Source organism: Bombina bombina, chromosome 3 (genome assembly GCF_027579735.1).
Source record: "Bombina bombina isolate aBomBom1 chromosome 3, aBomBom1.pri, whole genome shotgun sequence".
NCBI classification, from domain to species: domain Eukaryota; kingdom Metazoa; phylum Chordata; class Amphibia; order Anura; family Bombinatoridae; genus Bombina; species Bombina bombina.
The window spans coordinates 976,442,891-976,461,196 of record NC_069501.1 but is presented as its reverse complement, the minus strand read 5'-3'; the positions used below and the strand labels follow the sequence as shown (position 1 = coordinate 976,461,196).

The following is an 18,306-nucleotide window of genomic DNA, read 5'->3' as shown; positions in this document are numbered from 1 at the left end:
CTAACTTTTTTCCACCTCTTAAGTGGCAATTTTCAATCTCCCTGGTCTCGTCTGACCGGGGAGATTGACAGGTCCTGGCCGTGCACGATTGGCTGTGCGTGGGCAGGGGGCGGTAATGCACGCAAGAGCAAAATAGAGCTTGTGTGCAATGCTGAGTTTCGGCAGCGGAATTCAGCCCGCCAGAGGCGAGCTGCGGCGGACAGGGGCACCTATGTGAGCCCCTGTCCACCGCAGCTTCATAAATCGACCCCCAAGTGTCCTTTTTCTATTGAGGCTAAATGTACACAGAGCTTGGAATATGCCTGTGTCTCCAGCCCTTTCAAAGATAGTCTTGAGGTGTGTGTGGGGGGGGGTTTCAAGAACACTGTTGTGGGCAAGGAACTTGAGTTTACTTCTGCAATAGTTGACAATTTTATTTTGCCCTGTTTACTGTCCATTTTGTTCTGGGTATTTTGCACAGAATAATTATTATAATAATTTATTAACTAATAATAATAATGTATTAATATTATTGTTTATAAATTGCCAACATATTACGCAGCTCTGTAACATTTAGTATACATTTATGGAGTACAATAATTAAGACATTTACATGCCCTGCCCTTGAGTCACTGTAGGCTGTAATCCATCTTTATGTAAAGTGATCAATAAGACAGATGGACTTGTAAACTTGCATTCTAAAGGAATAGAAATAAAATACTAAAATTAATGTACATTAATTATTTTACTATTCATTAATCATTATTATTTATTCTTGTAAAAGGTGCTTCCTTAGATTTTGCCATGTGTTCTCTCTCTCTCCCCCCCCCCCCCCATTACATGCTATTAGTAATTTTGGTACTAAACCACCAGAACAGTATTTTCTGTTGCTATTAGAAAAGACAACATCTCTAAGGTCCAATCTAACACCTTTTTAAGGAGACCATGTTTTTTCTTTCGCTTTCCAAATAGCTATGAAGTTGACTCTAGGTTTAATATAATGGGAAGGAATGTGTTTGACGCTAAATTCAGTATGTACCGAATATTTCACAATAATAGGAAACTGAAGTTGTTTTTTTTTATTGTTTATATTTCTCTGTTATTGTTGTTGGTACTTTTGTATCTTCTGAAAATGCATATTCGACAAAACAAATAACAAAAAAAACTTGCTATATAATAACTCGCAGAAAACGTGCTTTGGAGTGTTTTTGTAAGAATTTATAGTTTTGCTTTTTTTTAATAACATTGTGCTGATTTTCAGACACCTAACTAAACCCTAAAGTATCAGTTGTAAACCCAAGTCTACAGACTCCTGCTTGCTCCTGTTTGTGTATTGGGTCTTTTAATTTGCAGGAGAGGGTGGCGGGGTGTCTGCTCTTCCTGATTTCCCAGCCTAACCCCATCAACAGTGCTAAACTGGGAGCTTCTAAGTACATTTTAAAAATATTTTATACTTTTATTTTCAGATCAGTATCTGTGCATAATATTCTTTATAGTAGTGTCTATGTCATGCAGTTATTTTAAATTTGCTGTATACTGTCCTTTTTTAAAAGGGCATGTCCTATCTGAATTGTGAGTTTATTTTTGACTAGACTGTCCCTTTAAGTAAAGTTGTGCTGCTGGTATAGTCTGTATGTGCCTGATGTTATAAACCTTTTTCCAGGTAGGTTTTGCAAATGTATAATTTTATTTATACGTAACATGGACATAGTGTTATCTGCTCATGTTTTTCATATTTCCATTGTACAAATATTCTTCCCTTAGTTAAATACCATTTATTTTCTTTGAAATCTATGTATACACAGAGGACTCTCGCTGCTTGCTGTGTGACAGACCTGGTGACCTCACAGACCTCCTGTTCTGCACCAGTTGTGGGCTACACTATCATGGCACCTGCTTGGAGATTACAGTCACACCTCTAAAACGTTCAGGATGGCAGTGCCCTGAGTGTAAAGTGTGTCAAACCTGCAGGTAAAGAATGGGTGCAAAGAGGGCTGAGTTGACCATTGTTCAAAAGCATCTTTAAAAAAATAAATTTGTTCTTATGAGTAAATATATTAGTCTGTTACACTCTCTTGACAAAGCAACACCAGTGTCCTGGAAGCTTGCAGTTATATTCCCTATTAATTGGCTATGAAAAATATTACTTGTACGGCACTTTGTGTTTCTAATTTATGCTTTTTAAAATGCACCTATTTTGTAATATCCCTGCGTTCTCTATCATGACAGGTTGTAAAATAACTTATTGTGCATAAGGCTTTCCAAGGATACACCAATAAGGCTTCATGCATATGCTTCTGCATTAAATGCTTAAAGGGACACTGTACCCAAATTTTTTCTTTCATGATTCAGATTGAGCATGAAATTTTAAGCAACTTTCTAATTTACTCCTATTATCAATTTTTCTTCATTCTCTTGGTATCTTTATTTAAAATGCAAGAATGTAAGTTTAGATGCCGGCCCATTTTTGGTGAACAACCTGGGTTGTCCTTGCTGATTGGTGGATAAATTCATCCACCAATAAAAAAATTGCTGTCCAGAGTACTGAACCCAAAAGAAGCATATATGCCTTTTTCAAATAAAGATAGCAAGAGAACAAAGAAATTGATAATAGGAGTAAATTAGAAAGTTGCTTAAAATTGCATGCTCTTTCTGAATTACAATTTTTTTTTGGGTTCAGTGTCCCTTTAAGTGAGCCTTAAATACCCTGTTGTTCATAATTTATTCACTATTCTGCGCTTGGTTAGACTTTTACACCTGTCAGATTACAGTGTTTGATGTTTAAGAGGAGAAAAACCTACATCCCTTTTGATATTATATTGTAATTTTTACAAAACATATGAACACATCTTTTGGCCAAAAATTACAAAATGCAAATCTTCACACATCACTTTGCCTTTGGGTTTCCTTTGAGAAAAAAAAAAAAAGTAAACCTTAATGACCATTTGTAGTGCTAACCTTTTGTAATCACTGAATTTGGTTTGCAGAACAATTTAGTAGCTTAGTGTGCTTGCTAATAATGTAATCTGTCTTTCCTGATTTTAATGCTTTGCCCCTTCATTCATTAATACTTAAAACCTCTTTATTCATTGGAGCAGGCGGCCTGGTGAGGACTCAATGATGTTAGTCTGTGATGCCTGTGACAAAGGATATCACACTTTTTGTCTGAAACCAGCTATTGAGAATTTGCCAGCTGACTCTTGGAAGTGCAAGGTAATGCAAAGGTTTCAAACTGTATGGGTAAAAGAACAAACTCTTCCAATCGTTCACCCAACGGTTATTTCTTCATAGTACCAAGTTATTTGAACACAATTGGATGGCACACTACCAGAACTTATATGGATCAGCAAAAGCTTACATTTTAGAGGGATTTTAGTATAGTAATGTATGTTTGGTGTTAAAATATATGGCTCATTTTGCTAGTTATGACTTCATAATGAAGCTGCTCTAGAACAGTTGTACAAGGCAACCAGCACTGCTGTCATAGGGTTTGCTGTGTTTATTAAATTACCGATTTACACTATATCTCTTGTATTTAAAGAAATTAAAGTTTTTAACCTGGCTGGAAACCTATTTTACTCTGTTAAGTGATTAGTCTTTTTCTGTGTCATTGTTGGAGAGTAATTTGTTTCCAAAAAAATACTTGCTTGATAATAGATTAAAGCAACAGTTTACCCTAGTTTTTTCTCCACTTTAATTTTGTTTGTAATGATCCAGAGAGAGAGTATTAAAATGTTTACAAACAGCTCATTTTACTTTATTTCAGCATTTGAAATAGCTTATTTTTTATGTGGGGTATCTACCTATTCTGAACATTTCTATACATTAAATATAGGTTAAAGAAATTCTGTATAAACATAAGCAGCAGGAGACAATACACTCCCAGTAGCAGGTAGAAGAGATAAGCAATAAAATATTAATTTTAAGTTGTTCAAAGTATTGGGCTTTGTTTTACAAAGATAATATAAAGAAGCATATATGTGTACATAAAGTGATAAAATAAGGAAATCTAATTTCCCTGTAAGTGCAACGCATTTTGATGGGTTATTGATTCAAAGAACAAACCAGCTTTTGCACATACAAAAATAAACCTAAAGGAGAAATGTCTTGTATACTCTGCAGCTGGTATAACAAGTCATTGGAAACACATTAAGACATGAAATCTAACATTTGTTTTTAATGATTTTGGTAGAGAATACAATTTAAAAAAATATTGGGTTTATGTCCCTTTTTAAGGTAAAGACAATTTTACAGTACACTGTCCCTTTAACTAAAGCTGGCAGGAAAAGACTGTAGAGTGCAGGGTATAGAGCAGCACTCCAGTGCATTTCATCTCACCCAAAATTGATTATTTTATGATTTAACAAGGCGGTGTCTTCTATCACTGAATTTTAATAACAAAAAAATAAGCTTAAAGAGACATGACACCCAAACATTTTCTTTCATGATTCAGATAGAACATGTTATTTTAAACAACTTTCTAATATACTTCTATGATCACATTTTTCCAATCTCTTGGCATTGTTTGTTGAAAAGTAGAGATGTAAGCTGAGGAGCGTGCACATGTTTGGAGCTCTATGTGGTAGCAGTTTTACAAGAATGTTCAAAAGCACTAGATGGCAAAACTATTTCCTGCATTTAGTGCTCCAGGCACCTACCCAGGTATCTCCTCAACAAAGAATACCATGGGAAAGAAGCAAATTTGATGATAGAAGTAAATTGGGAACTTTTTTTATTTTTTTTATTGTACGCTATGTCTAAAATACTAGATAATTTTGGGTTTTGTATCCCTTTTAATGACGAGGACTATGTGTACAGGTTGTTAAGCCATAATAAATAAATATAATGTATATACGGGTCTGTGCAGTAACTTGGTTTGCTTCCTGTGTGCTTAGGCTTGCCGTGTTTGTCGTTTGTGCGGTTCTCGGACATCACAATTAGAGCCTGGCAGCCAGTGGTATGAGAACTACACTGTATGTGAAAAATGCCAAGAGCAGAGAAGGCGATCAGAAACAGGTGTCCAGTGTGATCAGCCCGGAGCCCCAGAAAAAATGCAACGATGTCCATGTTGTTCCAAGTGAGTTATATTTGCTTCTTATTCAGTGAGACACAAAAGAGGGCTGATAGTAGTAATGTATTATATTGATTAAGATCATCGGTTATGCAAATTGTGAGAAAATGCACACTACTGCAAATTACATTTAAACAGATTGAAGTTTATTGCTGCAGCTGCAACATTTAATAGGGAACAGCCTCACCAAGCATGATGCACATTGAAATATCATGTTTCTATTACTTTTCCTAGCGAGTTTCACTTGTCACACTTTGATTAGGTAACTATTTGTTTAACAAATCATTATATATATATTATTTTTTTTTGTTGTTGGACGTACATACAGTTTCTATGCTAGTTGCCACTTTGGCACCCATACATACGTTGAGGTGAATTCATACGCATGTTTTATTCTTTTTAAAGATGTGACTTTTAACTGCCTGATGTATTGCAAAGTGCTACTTTACATGCAGTTTTGTGTAATATTGTTTTTAGAAACTTTTTTGGTTCTGCTTTCTTAATTGAATAGTGCAGTATATCTCCAGGAAATGTAATTTTATTGATTTTGTCAGTTTCACTCAGTTTGTTACAGAAGATAAGGGCCGGTAAGCACTGCCTTTATGATATAGTATTATACTGACAAATGGTTAGATGAAATGGGACTCCTGTTTGCATTTGTGCTGGGGATTTGGTACTTTTTTGTGTGAAATATATAACTACACATTTAATAGTACACAATCTCCTGTATTAAGATTTTTCTTCTGCTTGGAATACTGTTTCTTAGGTCACATTTTCTATTGTAGTTGCTCACATTATATAGAGTGTCAAATGGTATCCACTAACATTTCATCAGAAACCCACATTACCTTTGCTGCAGAGTGACTACACTACTGTCTTATTTATCCTAGAATAACTATTCTGTGAAAAATGAGGAGAAAAAAAAACCCAATGGACTTTCAAAAGCATTGTGGAGAATAGTAGGATTTCCGATTTAAAAGTTGATAGATTTTCAAAATACTAACATTTTAGGGCTATGGGGGTAGGGAGAATGGACTTTAATACATTTCACATAAGGACATATATTAAACTTTTTGTAGTCTTTTCTCATTCTGCAGACACTAGTACACTTTCCCTTTTCAGTAATGCTACAGATGAGACTGAACCATTTAACTTTGAAAACGTTATGGTCTACTCTGCCCTCTAGAGGATGAAGGTGTAACCCTATACTTTTCTGTGTGTGCATTAACCTTTTAAGAGACAGTAAACCCCTTGTAATTACAAGACCTTTCTGTTGTGCTAAAGAATAATAGAAGTCTAAACATTTTTAAAACAAATTAACATTGTTTTACTGGAATTATTTTTTATAATTCAAATTCCACCCACCATTTGAGTTATTTTGAGGAGCTAATCTGGACTTTAGTTAACAGGCAACAACCCTAGTCACTGTCATAAAGTAAGTATAAAATATATTGTTTTGCAGTTGTTATCAAACTCTTCAAGGTGCATTTCAGGTTCTGAGAATTAGAAATTGCTCAATTTCCAGAACTAAATTTTCTTAAAAAGGGAGCAAAACAAATCATGAAAAAATTGCAAAGTTGTTTCATTATGCAAAACTAACATTTTATATAAAAATCTGTGTTTAGTGTCCCGTTTAGTGTCCATAGGCTACTAGCCTAGAATACCTGTATCTAATTGTCAAGGTGTATGACTCTATACCAAATTAACTAATTGGCCAGTGATGGGGTAATTGGTGTTTGTTATATGCAAGTAAGGCCACTGTTAGAATATCATGGAATTCATCAATGTCTGTCTGCTTTTTTGATATAGGTTCTACCACCCAAGTTGTGCACAAGACTCTGAACCCCTGGCATCCAGTGGGTGCTGTCTATCATGCAGCAAGCAACAACTATTTGTACAGGGAAAAGATGTGCAGGACAAAGGGAGTGAGATTGAGAACACTGCACTTTCAGAATATGAAGCCAAACCACTAGGTATGTAACAAAATGTGAGGTTAAGATCTTGCATAGAAATGAAACCAAAGAATTTGTTGCTCTTTTACATTCTTTCTGTCCAACATATGTGTAAACCTTTTGTAGGGATGTCAAATGTGGATTTGTATCCCCCAAAGGACAAAGTGCTAGCAGAAATTCCACCCTTGCTGGAGGGTGTGTGTGTATGCTATATATTAACATTTTATTGGAGCAGAGTTGACCATACATTTTTTATTTTTTTTTAATGATTTCCACTATATCTGGTCTTAGACACTGTAACAGCTGATGAAGATGTAGTCACTTCTTCAGACAATGAAGCTGCTGAGGCCCTTCCTGTGATCTCATCTCCATCTCCAAAGGATTCGAGAAGTCCACCACCTCTGGAGGTGGAACCAGCACCTCAAGAGAGAACATATGAAAACTCTCCAGTGCAGGAGGAGGCTCCTGTGCTAGTTACCGTGGAAGATGAAGAAATGGATGTGGACGAAGGAATTGCTGAGGCCATTGAATTTGGGCAGCAAAAAGTTTTAGTACACCATCCCATGAGTTCAGTTCTTAAGACGTCATCTTTTACACCTTCGTTACATGAAAGGACACTGTCTGATGCCTCGTTGAGTGAGGACACTAAGCTTCCAACCAATACAGAGGTTATAGATAAAGGACCATGTTTAAGTCCTGGAAGAGTAAAAGAGGAACCATCTAGCAGCTATGATAAGCAACCATTTCTTTCAGATTCTGAAATGACCATGGACTCTGAAGAGGCTCCTTGTCCTAACAGTACAGATATTCTGAGTACAGACCCTAATTTAAGTCAAGAGGGAATTGGGGACATCTCTGTTCATAAGGTGCATATTTCCATGAGACCTGCTCTTGTTAAATCTGATATTGTAAATGAAATTTCTAATTTGAGCCAGGGGGACACTACAGGTAGCTATCATGGCTCTGATGTATTAGGTTCCCCTGATCCTGAGGGCGGGTCCCTCTCTATGGAGATTTGCCTTCACAAGGAGGATGGGTCCTTAAGGTTGTGCACAGACTCTATGCCTGAGACTGATGATTCTCTATTGTATGATCCTTCTATTGGAAAGTCTGATGTTGACAAATCACGTCGCAAGAGTTCTCCAGGGCGCTCAAGGGTCAAACATGTAAGTATGATGGGGTCAGGTTTATCTTACTGTACAAGTATCTCTGTATGTGTTTCTATAACACCTTTCTCTTCCGATGTTCTGTAGGCTAAGTGAATTATTCTTATGGTACAATTATTTTTATTAGGGAGATTCAGAGATATTGCAGCAAGCCAGAGATTAATCACATTGCACATGGTGAGTTATAGCTTTAACTACACATGCGTGAGAGAGACTAAGTTGCAAGTTAGATATAAATGGATGTGGTTACATAAAATCCTAAAATATACCTAAGTGCAGATTATTGCTCAAAGTGACCCATTCTTTGGAATGGTGGTTGTGACTAGTTTTAAATGTGCATGCAACAAAAGTTTTAAAGAAACCTAGGTAAAATGAAAGCTTATTTAATGAGAGGAAGCAAAATGTTGAAATGGTTCTGGCTTGATAGAAATCTGATAGTTGGGCTGCTTGTGGGATCTAAATACTGAAGGTAAGGGACTCTTGGAAAGTTTTTAAAGTGCCATTATAGTTGAAAAAAATACCTGCTTTTAATTCTTTAGAGCATGTCATTTTAAGACTAGCAACCCTGCACATCTTTTTTTTTAACCCTTCAAAGAAGTTAAACATATAGTTAAGTTATTCTTGGACCCACAAAGCACTACGGCTCACAAGTTGAAACTGCTGCTGACCCAATCAATAGTGACAATCTCGCAACCCAGCAGTGCAGCTAGTATTGCTGATTGGGTCAGTTTCCGCTCAGCAAGCAGTGCTCTGTGGGTCTGAGCAGTGTTTTAACTATGTGTTTAACCCATTTTTGACTAATATGGTTCTTGTTCATTGTATTCACTGCTTATTGTTGCTTATGTCTTTGCTGGGTTTCTCTGTTTTTAGGTTGTCTATGGAGACTGAGGCATGTTGGTGTGTGAGAAGGGCTTTTATAGCCGACACCTATGGCTACATTCTGTTCACTTTTTCATGACTTCTTTCATACAAGATTTTGAGTTACAATAGGAAAATATTACTACATGGCGTTTTTTGTTTTGTTGGTTTATTTATTTTGTTTTCCTCCAGGTCGACTGAATAGTATTGTAGAGTTGATCTGGTTAACAAAAATCCAATGGTAGAATATCACATTGGTGTATAAGCCCTTAATACGGTAATTCATAGACCTTTTAGGAAAAGGAGCTGTCCTGCACTTAAAGAGTTGACTAATTACTCTCAGAATTACTTGATCATGTACTGGAAAATGTTATTAACCCCCTCGCTACCAGGAATTTCAGAGAAAAACTTGTCCAAAGTACAGGAGAATTTCTAGGATTTTTGCTATTTTTGAAATAGAGGTTTTGATTTACCTATGAAAACTATATATATTTTTAAAGTAGACAAACCAAGGTATTGATCTAGGCCTATTATGGTATATTTGATGCCACTATTTAACTGCCAGATGTGATCATATTAAAAAAATATTTCGCTAACTTTGGGGTTTTCACTAAAATTATTTACACACAACTCATGGCAAATGGTTAAAAAAAACTATTTGGGAACTCCTTTGTTAAAAAATAGCAGGCATGCATGGCTTTGCCATTGCTTTTTTGGCAATGAGAACACGGCTAATTGCATCTGCCCAACTTAAATAAAATTATTGGCAGTGTATGGGTAAATCAATTAACTTGTAAGGTTAATCTTTGATGCAGAGTAGAGATTATCCTCTCACCTGACACCTTCTCCCTGATCCCTCCCATCCAGCTCTCTTTCCTTCCTCACCCCCCACTGGTTACCACCAGCTTTGGTACTGACAGAAGGTCTGCCAGTATGAAGGTTTATGGCTTTTTTTATTGTCTTCCTCAGTGTCTAGATCACTCCTCAACCCTCCCACCACTCTGATCCCTACCCCTCTCACTACTGGTAGCCGTCTTAGGTATTGGCAGCAGTTTTTTTTTTTTTTTTTGTATTCTAGTGGTGCCCCCTATTGCCACAAACTTTAATTATGGTGTCCCCCCTTCCATTTCCCCTTTTTCTGTAGTGCAATTTCCCATCCCTCCCTCTCCTTTAAACAAAGTTGATCGCTATAGACGTTGACACACAGTGCCACTGTCTGTAACAATCAGGCATCTGCCTACATATGGAGCAAGAGCACCAGTCGTGCTCTGGTTCCATATGGAGGCAGATGCATGGAGCTCAAGAACTGTAGCTACAGCCGAGACTGCTGGAGCTTGCTGCTTCTCAGACGTGTATATATACACTTTATGCTGTACGGTGTGCAAAGTACCGCATGCTGTGGATATATAAATCTTTTTGGGTTAAGGGGTTTAAAGGGACAGCAAGGCCAAAATGAAACTTAAATGGATTTGATAAAGTAGTCATGGGTGAGCTCAGGAGCTTGCACATGTCTTTAGCCATCTGGCAGCAGTGTTTCCAACAATATTTATAGAAATTGTATACATAGTTGCAAATACTGTTTCCTAGACTGCTAAAGACATGTGCACAGTCCTGAGCTCCTATCAGCCTACCTAGATTTACTCTTCAACAAAGGATACCAATAGAACAATGCAAATTTGATAACAGAAGTAAATTAGAAAGTTGTTTAAAATTGCATGTTCTATCTGAACTGTGGAAGTTTAATTTTTACTGTCCCTTTAACTTAAGTTTTTTTTTTATAAATACAACGGCACATTCTTGTCATTTGAAGTTTGCTGCTGAAATTGAGAAATGCTAAGAAAGAACTGGTTGTTAAATACTGAGGATGATCTCTTACAAAAAAATTAAGTAAAAATATTAAAAACCTCTGCATGTTAGGGCTGGTTCATTTTGACAGCTTACTCTGACTCTTGTGAAAATCTTCTGATCTAATTGTGTTGAACAAAAACATAATGGTTTAACGCGGTTTGTTCATTTTCCCAATACTTAGGGCAGAAGCAGTAGTTTTCCTGGAAGGAGGCGTCCCCGTGGAGGCAGTGGTACTGGTGGCAGTCGCGGTAGAGGGCGATCACGATTAAAATCAACAACTTCTTCTATAGAGACTCTGCCGGTAATTACTTAAAGGACCAGTAAATACAGTAGATTTTCATAATCAACAAATGCATGATAAAGACAATGCAATAGCACTGAGTCTGAACTTCAAATAAGTAGTGGATTTATTTTTCTTACAAATGAGTTATGTATAGTTCCACTCCTCCTGTACCATTAGAAAGCTATCAACCAATCACTAATACAAAAACGTATATTCTGTCAATTCTTGCACGTGCTCAGTAGGAGCTGGTGACTCAAAAAGTGTAAATATAAAGAGACTGTACGCATTTTGTTAATGGAAGTAAATTGCTTGTTCTATCTGAATCATGAAAGTTTAAATTTGACTTGAGTGTCCCTTTAAGAATGCTTGTTGCAATGGATTTGTTTACATGCAACCCTGTCCTTGTTACAGCCCTTAAAGGAGCATTAAACACGACATTAACAAGAAAAATATACCTATTAATCATCGCAGACTAAAGTATGAGTCTGTTTCTACCCATCTGGTATTAATGGACTATGGAACCCAGAATTTTTCTTTGATAGAGATAGAGCATATAATTTTAAGCAAATTTCCAATTTTTAAAATCAAATTTGCTTCATTCTTTTGGTATCCGTTGTTGGAAGGAGCAGAAATGCACTACTGGGAGCTAAATGAACACATTGGGTGTGCCGATGATGAGACATATGTGCAGCCACCAATCAGTAGCTAGTGCCAAGTAGTGCATTGCTACACCTGAGCCTACCTAGGTATGCTTTTCAACAAAGGATACCAGGAAGACAAAGCAAATTAGATGCTAGAAGTAAATTGGAAAGTTGTTTAAAAGTGCATGCTCTCTGAATCATGGATTTAATTTTGTATTTACTCTCCCTTTAAGCAGCTTCAGCTCTAGCTTTGCTCTGCCATTACTGTAATTATTGTGATTATTTTATTATGAACAAATACATTTTGCAATAATTTGTACAAATTAAAGATGCGACTCTGAATAGTTTGTCAACAATTACAATGGCAAAAATGCGTACATGTATGTTCAGGTTAGTAAATAAATTGTAAGCTAATTGTGTTTTGGTGGTTGTTGTGGGGTGTGGTTTTTTTGGAGGTGATTTATCAAGCTGAGGCGGACAGGGGTGCACATATGTGCCCCTGTCTACTGCAGCTCGCCTCTGTCGGGCTGAATTCCCCTGGCGGAATTCAGCATTGCACACAAGCGCTATTTTGCATTCGTGTGCAATCCTGCCCGCGGGCAGGAACTGTCAATCTCCACGGTCGGACTAGACCGGGGAGATTGAAATTTGCCACCTAAGAGGTGGTGAAAAGGGTAGGGAAGCAGTGGTCTGATTACCGCTGCTTGTTAAATACGGCGTGCAGGTTCTCTTGTGAGAACCTGCAGTTGTAGGCAGGCAAAAGCCTGTCGAAGAGGTTGATAGATTTACCCCTCTGTTTGAAATCGAATTCTCTAATATTGCCCACTTGTTTTCTTCTGTTATTAGATGATAGATCTTGAAAGTTCTCCTGGTAAAGAGGAAGAGGAGGAGGAGGATGATACCATGCAAAACACAGTGGTGCTCTTTTCTAATACGGACAAGTTTGTGCTCATGCAGGTGAACTCAATTTTTTTTTTTTATGGGTTTCTTGGGTAAGGCACTTCAGCTTGTTTTCTTTACATTGTACCTTACTATTTTTCTATTGTCTCTTTAAGGATATGTGTGTGGTTTGTGGCAGTTTTGGCCGAGGCCCAGAGGGACATCTGTTGGCTTGTTCCCAGTGTTCTCAGTGCTATCATCCATATTGTGTAAATAGCAAGGTAAGAAGATGGTTACGATGGAAGGACAAGTTTTTGTTTTTTTCTAACTTGCTAAACGTGAGGATATTTTAATTTGTAAATGTCTTTAATAAATGTGGTGTGTTTTACTCAAATGTTGGTATTGGTAGTTTCAAAAACTTTTTGTGAGTTTTGCACTTGTCATTTTCACAATTTTTTTTTCTGCTCTAATGCATCCATAAATGCTAATGCTAGCACCTATTAATTGCCTGATCAACCCACAGATTACCAAGGTGATGCTACTAAAAGGCTGGCGGTGTGTGGAGTGTATAGTGTGTGAGGTGTGCGGTAAAGCCACGGACCCTTCTCGCTTGCTGCTGTGTGATGACTGTGACATAAGTTATCATACATACTGTCTGGACCCTCCTTTGCACACTGTTCCCAAGGGCGGCTGGAAATGCAAATGGTGAGTTTCATCTCACTTTTATATGTTATACAACTAGTTTTTTTGTTTTTTATTTTCAGTTTAATAAAAATGCCACAAAAAGTTATAACTTATGTTTTCTAATGCTTTCATACCTGTACATATTAAAAGATTGTAGACGGAACAAAACTATATCGTAGTTTATTTATGGAACATTCTATATTAAATGTTAATTTTTTTAAAAATTTAAATCCCAAGTCACAATGTTTTCTGATTTGCTTTGTGCTATTAGTATATGTGTTGTATGCTGCAGATTGTGTGACGTATTTGAGGGCTACATATTTGTAATAGCTTAAGTCTATAATTGTTTTAGGTTTTATATTTATTCTAAATCTATTACTTTATATATTAAATATCTAATTATGTCCGGAAGGTGTGTTTCCTGTATGCAGTGTGGGTCAGTCACTCCTGGATTCCATGCAGAGTGGCAAAACAACTATACACATTGTGCTCCTTGTGGCAGTTTGGTGAGCTGTCCTGTTTGCCATCTTCAATACTTGGAGGGTGATTTGCTGATCCAGTGTCGTCACTGTGAGAGGTATGATTAGGTCTCTTACTTGTTCCTTCGTTCTCAGATATGCTTGCATGCTAACCATTGTTTCATAGGTGGCTTCATGCTGTGTGTGAGAACCTATTCACAGAAGAGGAGGTTGAGCAGGCAGCTGATGATGGATTTGACTGTTCTTCCTGCTTACCATTTATCCCAAAGCCAGTGGGTAGGTTTATTTGGGTTTTATTTTGTAGCTTCTACTTTATTTAATAAAGAAATCTTATCCTTGGAAGTCTAAAAAATATTTTTCCATGTTTCCTTTTTTAGTACCTGTCATTCTTCCAGAGAGTCCTGTAAAAATCAAGGAACCAGGTATTTGTGTTGTCATTTTTATATAAAAATAATTCATTCTACTTAAAATTTATTATAAAAGGCAGCCAATTCCACTCCAGATGTTAGACTTTGCTTTATTGGTGTTAGTTGAGGATTAATGCTTATGAAAAGTTGTTGTAAGCTGTTTTTCTTTCATGTAATTAACAAGAGTCCATGAGCTAGTGACGTATGGGATATACATTCCTACCAGGAGGGGCAAAGTTTCCCAAACCTTAAAATGCCTATAAATACACCCCTCACCACACCCACAAATCAGTTTTACAAACTTTGCCTCCAAGGGAGGTGGTGAAGTAAGTTTGTGCTAGATTCTACGTTGATATGCGCTCCGCAGCAAGTTGGAGCCCGGTTTTCCTCTCAGCGTGCAGTGAATGTCAGAGGGATGTGAAGAGAGTATTGCCTATTGAATGCAGTGATCTCCTTCTACGGGGTCTATTTCATAAGGTTCTCTGTTATCGGTCGTAGAGATTCATCTCTTACCTCCCTTTTCAGATCGACGATATACTCTTATATTTACCATTACCTCTACTGATTCTCGTTTCAGTACTGGTTTGGCTTTCTACAAACATGTAGATGAGTGTCCTGGGGTAAGTAAGTCTTATTTTCTGTGACACTCTAAGCTATGGTTGGGCACTTTATTTATAAAGTTCTAAATATATGTATTCAAACATTTATTTGCCTTGACTCAGAATGTTCAACTTTCCTTATTTTCAGACAGTCAGTTTCATATTTGGGATTATGCATTGAATTATCATATTTTTCTTACCTCAAAAATTTGACTTTTTTCCCTGTGGGCTGTTAGGCTCGCGGGGGCTGAAAATGCTTCATTTTATTGCGTCATTCTTGGCGCGGACTTTTTTGGCGCAAAAATTCTTTTCCGTTTCCGGCGTCATACGTGTCGCCGGAAGTTGCGTCATTTTTTGACGTTATTTTGCGCCAAAAATGTCGGCGTTCCGGATGTGGCGTCATTTTTGGCGCCAAAAGCATTTAGGCGCCAAATAATGTGGGCGTCTTATTTGGCGCTAAAAAATATGGGCGTCGCTTTTGTCTCCACATTATTTCAGTCTCATTTTTCATTTGCTTCTGGTTGCTAGAAGCTTGATATTTGGCATTCTTTCCCATTCCTGAAACTGTCTTATAAGGAATTTGATCTATTTTGCTTTATATGTTGTTTTTTCTCTTACATATTGCAAGATGTCTCACGTTGCATCTGAGCCAGAAGATACTACAGGAAAATCACTGCCTGCTGGATCTACCAAAGCTAAGTGTATCTGCTGTAAACTTTTGGTAGCTATTCCTCCAGCTGTTGTTTGTAATAATTGTCATGACAAACTTGTTAAAGCAGATAATATTTCCTTTAGTAATGTACCATTGCCTGTTGCAGTTCCCTCAACATCTAAGGTGCAGAATGTTCCTGATAACATAAGAGATTTTGTTTCTGAATCCATAAAGAAGGCTTTGTCTGTTATTTCTCCTTCTAGTAAACGTAAAAAGTCTTTTAAATCTTCTCTCTACAGATGAATTTTTAAATGAACACCATCATTCTGATTCTTTGGACTCTTCTGGTTCAGAGGATTCTATCTCAGAGATTGATGCTGATAAATCTTCATATTTATTTAAGATGGAATTTATTCGCTCTTTACTTAAAGAAGTACTAATTGCTTTAGAAATAGAGGATTCTAGTCCTCTTGATACTAATTCTATACGTTTGGATAAGGTTTTTAAAGCTCCTGCGGTTATTCCAGAAGTTTTTCCTGTTCCTAATGCTATTTCTGCAGTAATTTCCAAAGAATGGGATAAATTGGGTAATTCATTTACTCCTTCTAAACGTTTTAAGCAATTATATCCTGTTCCGCCTGACAGGTTAGAATTTTGGGACAAAATCCCTAAAGTTGATGGGGCTATTTCTACCCTTGCTAAACGTACTACCATTCCTACGTCAGATGGTACCTCGTTTAAGGATCCTTTAGATAGAAAAATTGAATCTTTTCTAAGAAAAGCTTATCTGTGTTCAGGTAATCTTCTTAGACCTGCTATATCATTGGCTGATGTTGCTGCAGCTTCAACTTTTTGGTTGGAAACTCTAGCGCAACAAGTAACAAATCGTGATTCTCATGATATTTTTATTCTTCTCCAGCATGCTAATAATTTTATCTGTGATGCCATTTTTGATATTATTAGAGTTGATGTTAGGTTTATGTCTCTGGCTATCTTAGCCAGAAGAGCTTTATGGCTTAAGACTTGGAATGCTGATATGGCTTCTAAATCAACTCTACTTTCCATTTCTTTCCAGGGAAACAAATTATTTGGTTCTCAGTTGGATTCTATTATTTCAACTGTTACTGGTGGGAAAGGAACTTTTTTACCACAGGATAAAAAATCTAAAGGTAAAAACAGGGCTAACAATCGTTTTCGTTCCTTTCGTTTCAACAAAGAACAAAAGCCTGATCCTTCGTCCTCAGGAGCAGTTTCAGTTTGGAAACCATCTCCAGTCTGGAATAAATCCAAGCCTGCTAGAAAGGCAAAGCCTGCTTCTAAGTTCACATGAAGGTACGGCCCTCATTCCAGTTCAGCTGGTAGGGGGCAGGTTACGTTTTTTTCAAAGAAATTTGGATCAATTCTGTTCACAATCTTTGGATTCAGAACATTGTTTCAGAAGGGTACAGAATTGGTTTCAAGATGAGACCTCCTGCAAAGAGATTTTTTCTTTCCCGTGTCCCAGTAAATCCAGTGAAAGCTCAAGCATTTCTGAATTGTGTTTCAGATCTAGAGTTGGCTGGAGTAATTATGCCAGTTCCAGTTCCGGAACAGGGGATGGGGTTTTATTCAAATCTCTTCATTGTACCAAAGAAGGAGAATTCCTTCAGACCAGTTCTGGATCTAAAATTATTGAATCGTTATGTAAGGATACCAACGTTCAAGATGGTAACTGTAAGGACTATATTGCCTTTTGTTCAGCAAGGGAATTATATGTCCACAATAGATTTACAGGATGCATATCTGCATATTCCGATTCATCCAGATCATTTTCAGTTCCTGAGATTCTCTTTTCTAGACAAGCATTACCAATTTGTGGCTCTACCGTTTGGCCTTGCTACAGCTCCAAGAATTTTCACAAAGATTCTCGGTGCCCTTCTGTCTGTAATCAGAGAACAGGGTATTGTGGTATTTCCTTATTTGGACGATATCTTGGTACTTGCTCAGTCTTTACATTTAGCAGAGTCTCATACGAATCGACTTGTGTTGTTTCTTCAAGATCATGGTTGGAGGATCAATTTACCAAAAAGTTCTTTGATTCCTCAAACAAGGGTAACCTTTCTGGGTTTCCAGATAGATTCAGTGTCCATGACTCTGTCTTTAACAGACAAGAGACGTCTAAAATTGATTACAGCTTGTCGAAACCTTCAGTCTCAATCATTCCCTTCGGTAGCCTTATGCATGGAAATTCTAGGTCTTATGACTGCTGCATCGGACGCGATCCCCTTTGCTCGTTTTCACATGCGACCTCTTCAGCTCTGTATGCTGAACCAATGGTGCAGGGATTACACGAAGATATATCAATTAATATCTTTAAAACCGATTGTTCGACACTCTCTAATGTGGTGGACAGATCACCATCGTTTAATTCAGGGGGCTTCTTTTGTGCTTCCGACCTGGACTGTAATTTCAACAGATGCAAGTCTCACAGGTTGGGGAGCTGTGTGGGGATCTCTGACGGCACAGGGAGTTTGGGAATCTCAGGAGGTGAGATTACCGATCAATATTTTGGAACTCCGTGCAATTTTCAGAGCTCTTCAGTTTTGGCCTCTTCTGAAGAGAGAATCGTTCATTTGTTTTCAGACAGACAATGTCACAACTGTGGCATACATCAATCATCAAGGAGGGACTCACAGTCCTCTGGCTATGAAAGAAGTATCTCGAATTTTGGTTTGGGCGGAATCCAGCTCCTGTCTAATCTCTGCGGTTCATATCCCAGGTGTAGACAATTGGGAAGCGGATTATCTCAGTCGCCAAACGTTGCATCCG

General features: G+C 37.4%; 1 protein-coding gene across 3 annotated transcripts in view; it reads left to right on the top strand.

Annotated features, from left to right (window-relative positions):
• Positions 1-18,306, top strand: part of KMT2D (lysine methyltransferase 2D) — a 948,037-nt gene that overhangs the window by 91,291 nt on the left and 838,440 nt on the right. For 2 of the 3 annotated variants that reach the window (XM_053708075.1, XM_053708074.1), the window contains exons 7-18: positions 1,785-1,950; positions 3,075-3,192; positions 4,875-5,056; positions 6,860-7,023; positions 7,294-8,168; positions 11,056-11,175; positions 12,645-12,755; positions 12,854-12,958; positions 13,201-13,382; positions 13,774-13,938; positions 14,007-14,116; positions 14,218-14,262. In XM_053708075.1, the coding sequence (XP_053564050.1) occupies positions 1,785-1,950; positions 3,075-3,192; positions 4,875-5,056; positions 6,860-7,023; positions 7,294-8,168; positions 11,056-11,175; positions 12,645-12,755; positions 12,854-12,958; positions 13,201-13,382; positions 13,774-13,938; positions 14,007-14,116; positions 14,218-14,262 (2,343 nt within the window). The remainder of the gene's footprint in view (positions 1-1,784; positions 1,951-3,074; positions 3,193-4,874; positions 5,057-6,859; positions 7,024-7,293; positions 8,169-11,055; positions 11,176-12,644; positions 12,756-12,853; positions 12,959-13,200; positions 13,383-13,773; positions 13,939-14,006; positions 14,117-14,217; positions 14,263-18,306) is intronic. The other variant, XM_053708073.1, reaches the window with a different exon arrangement.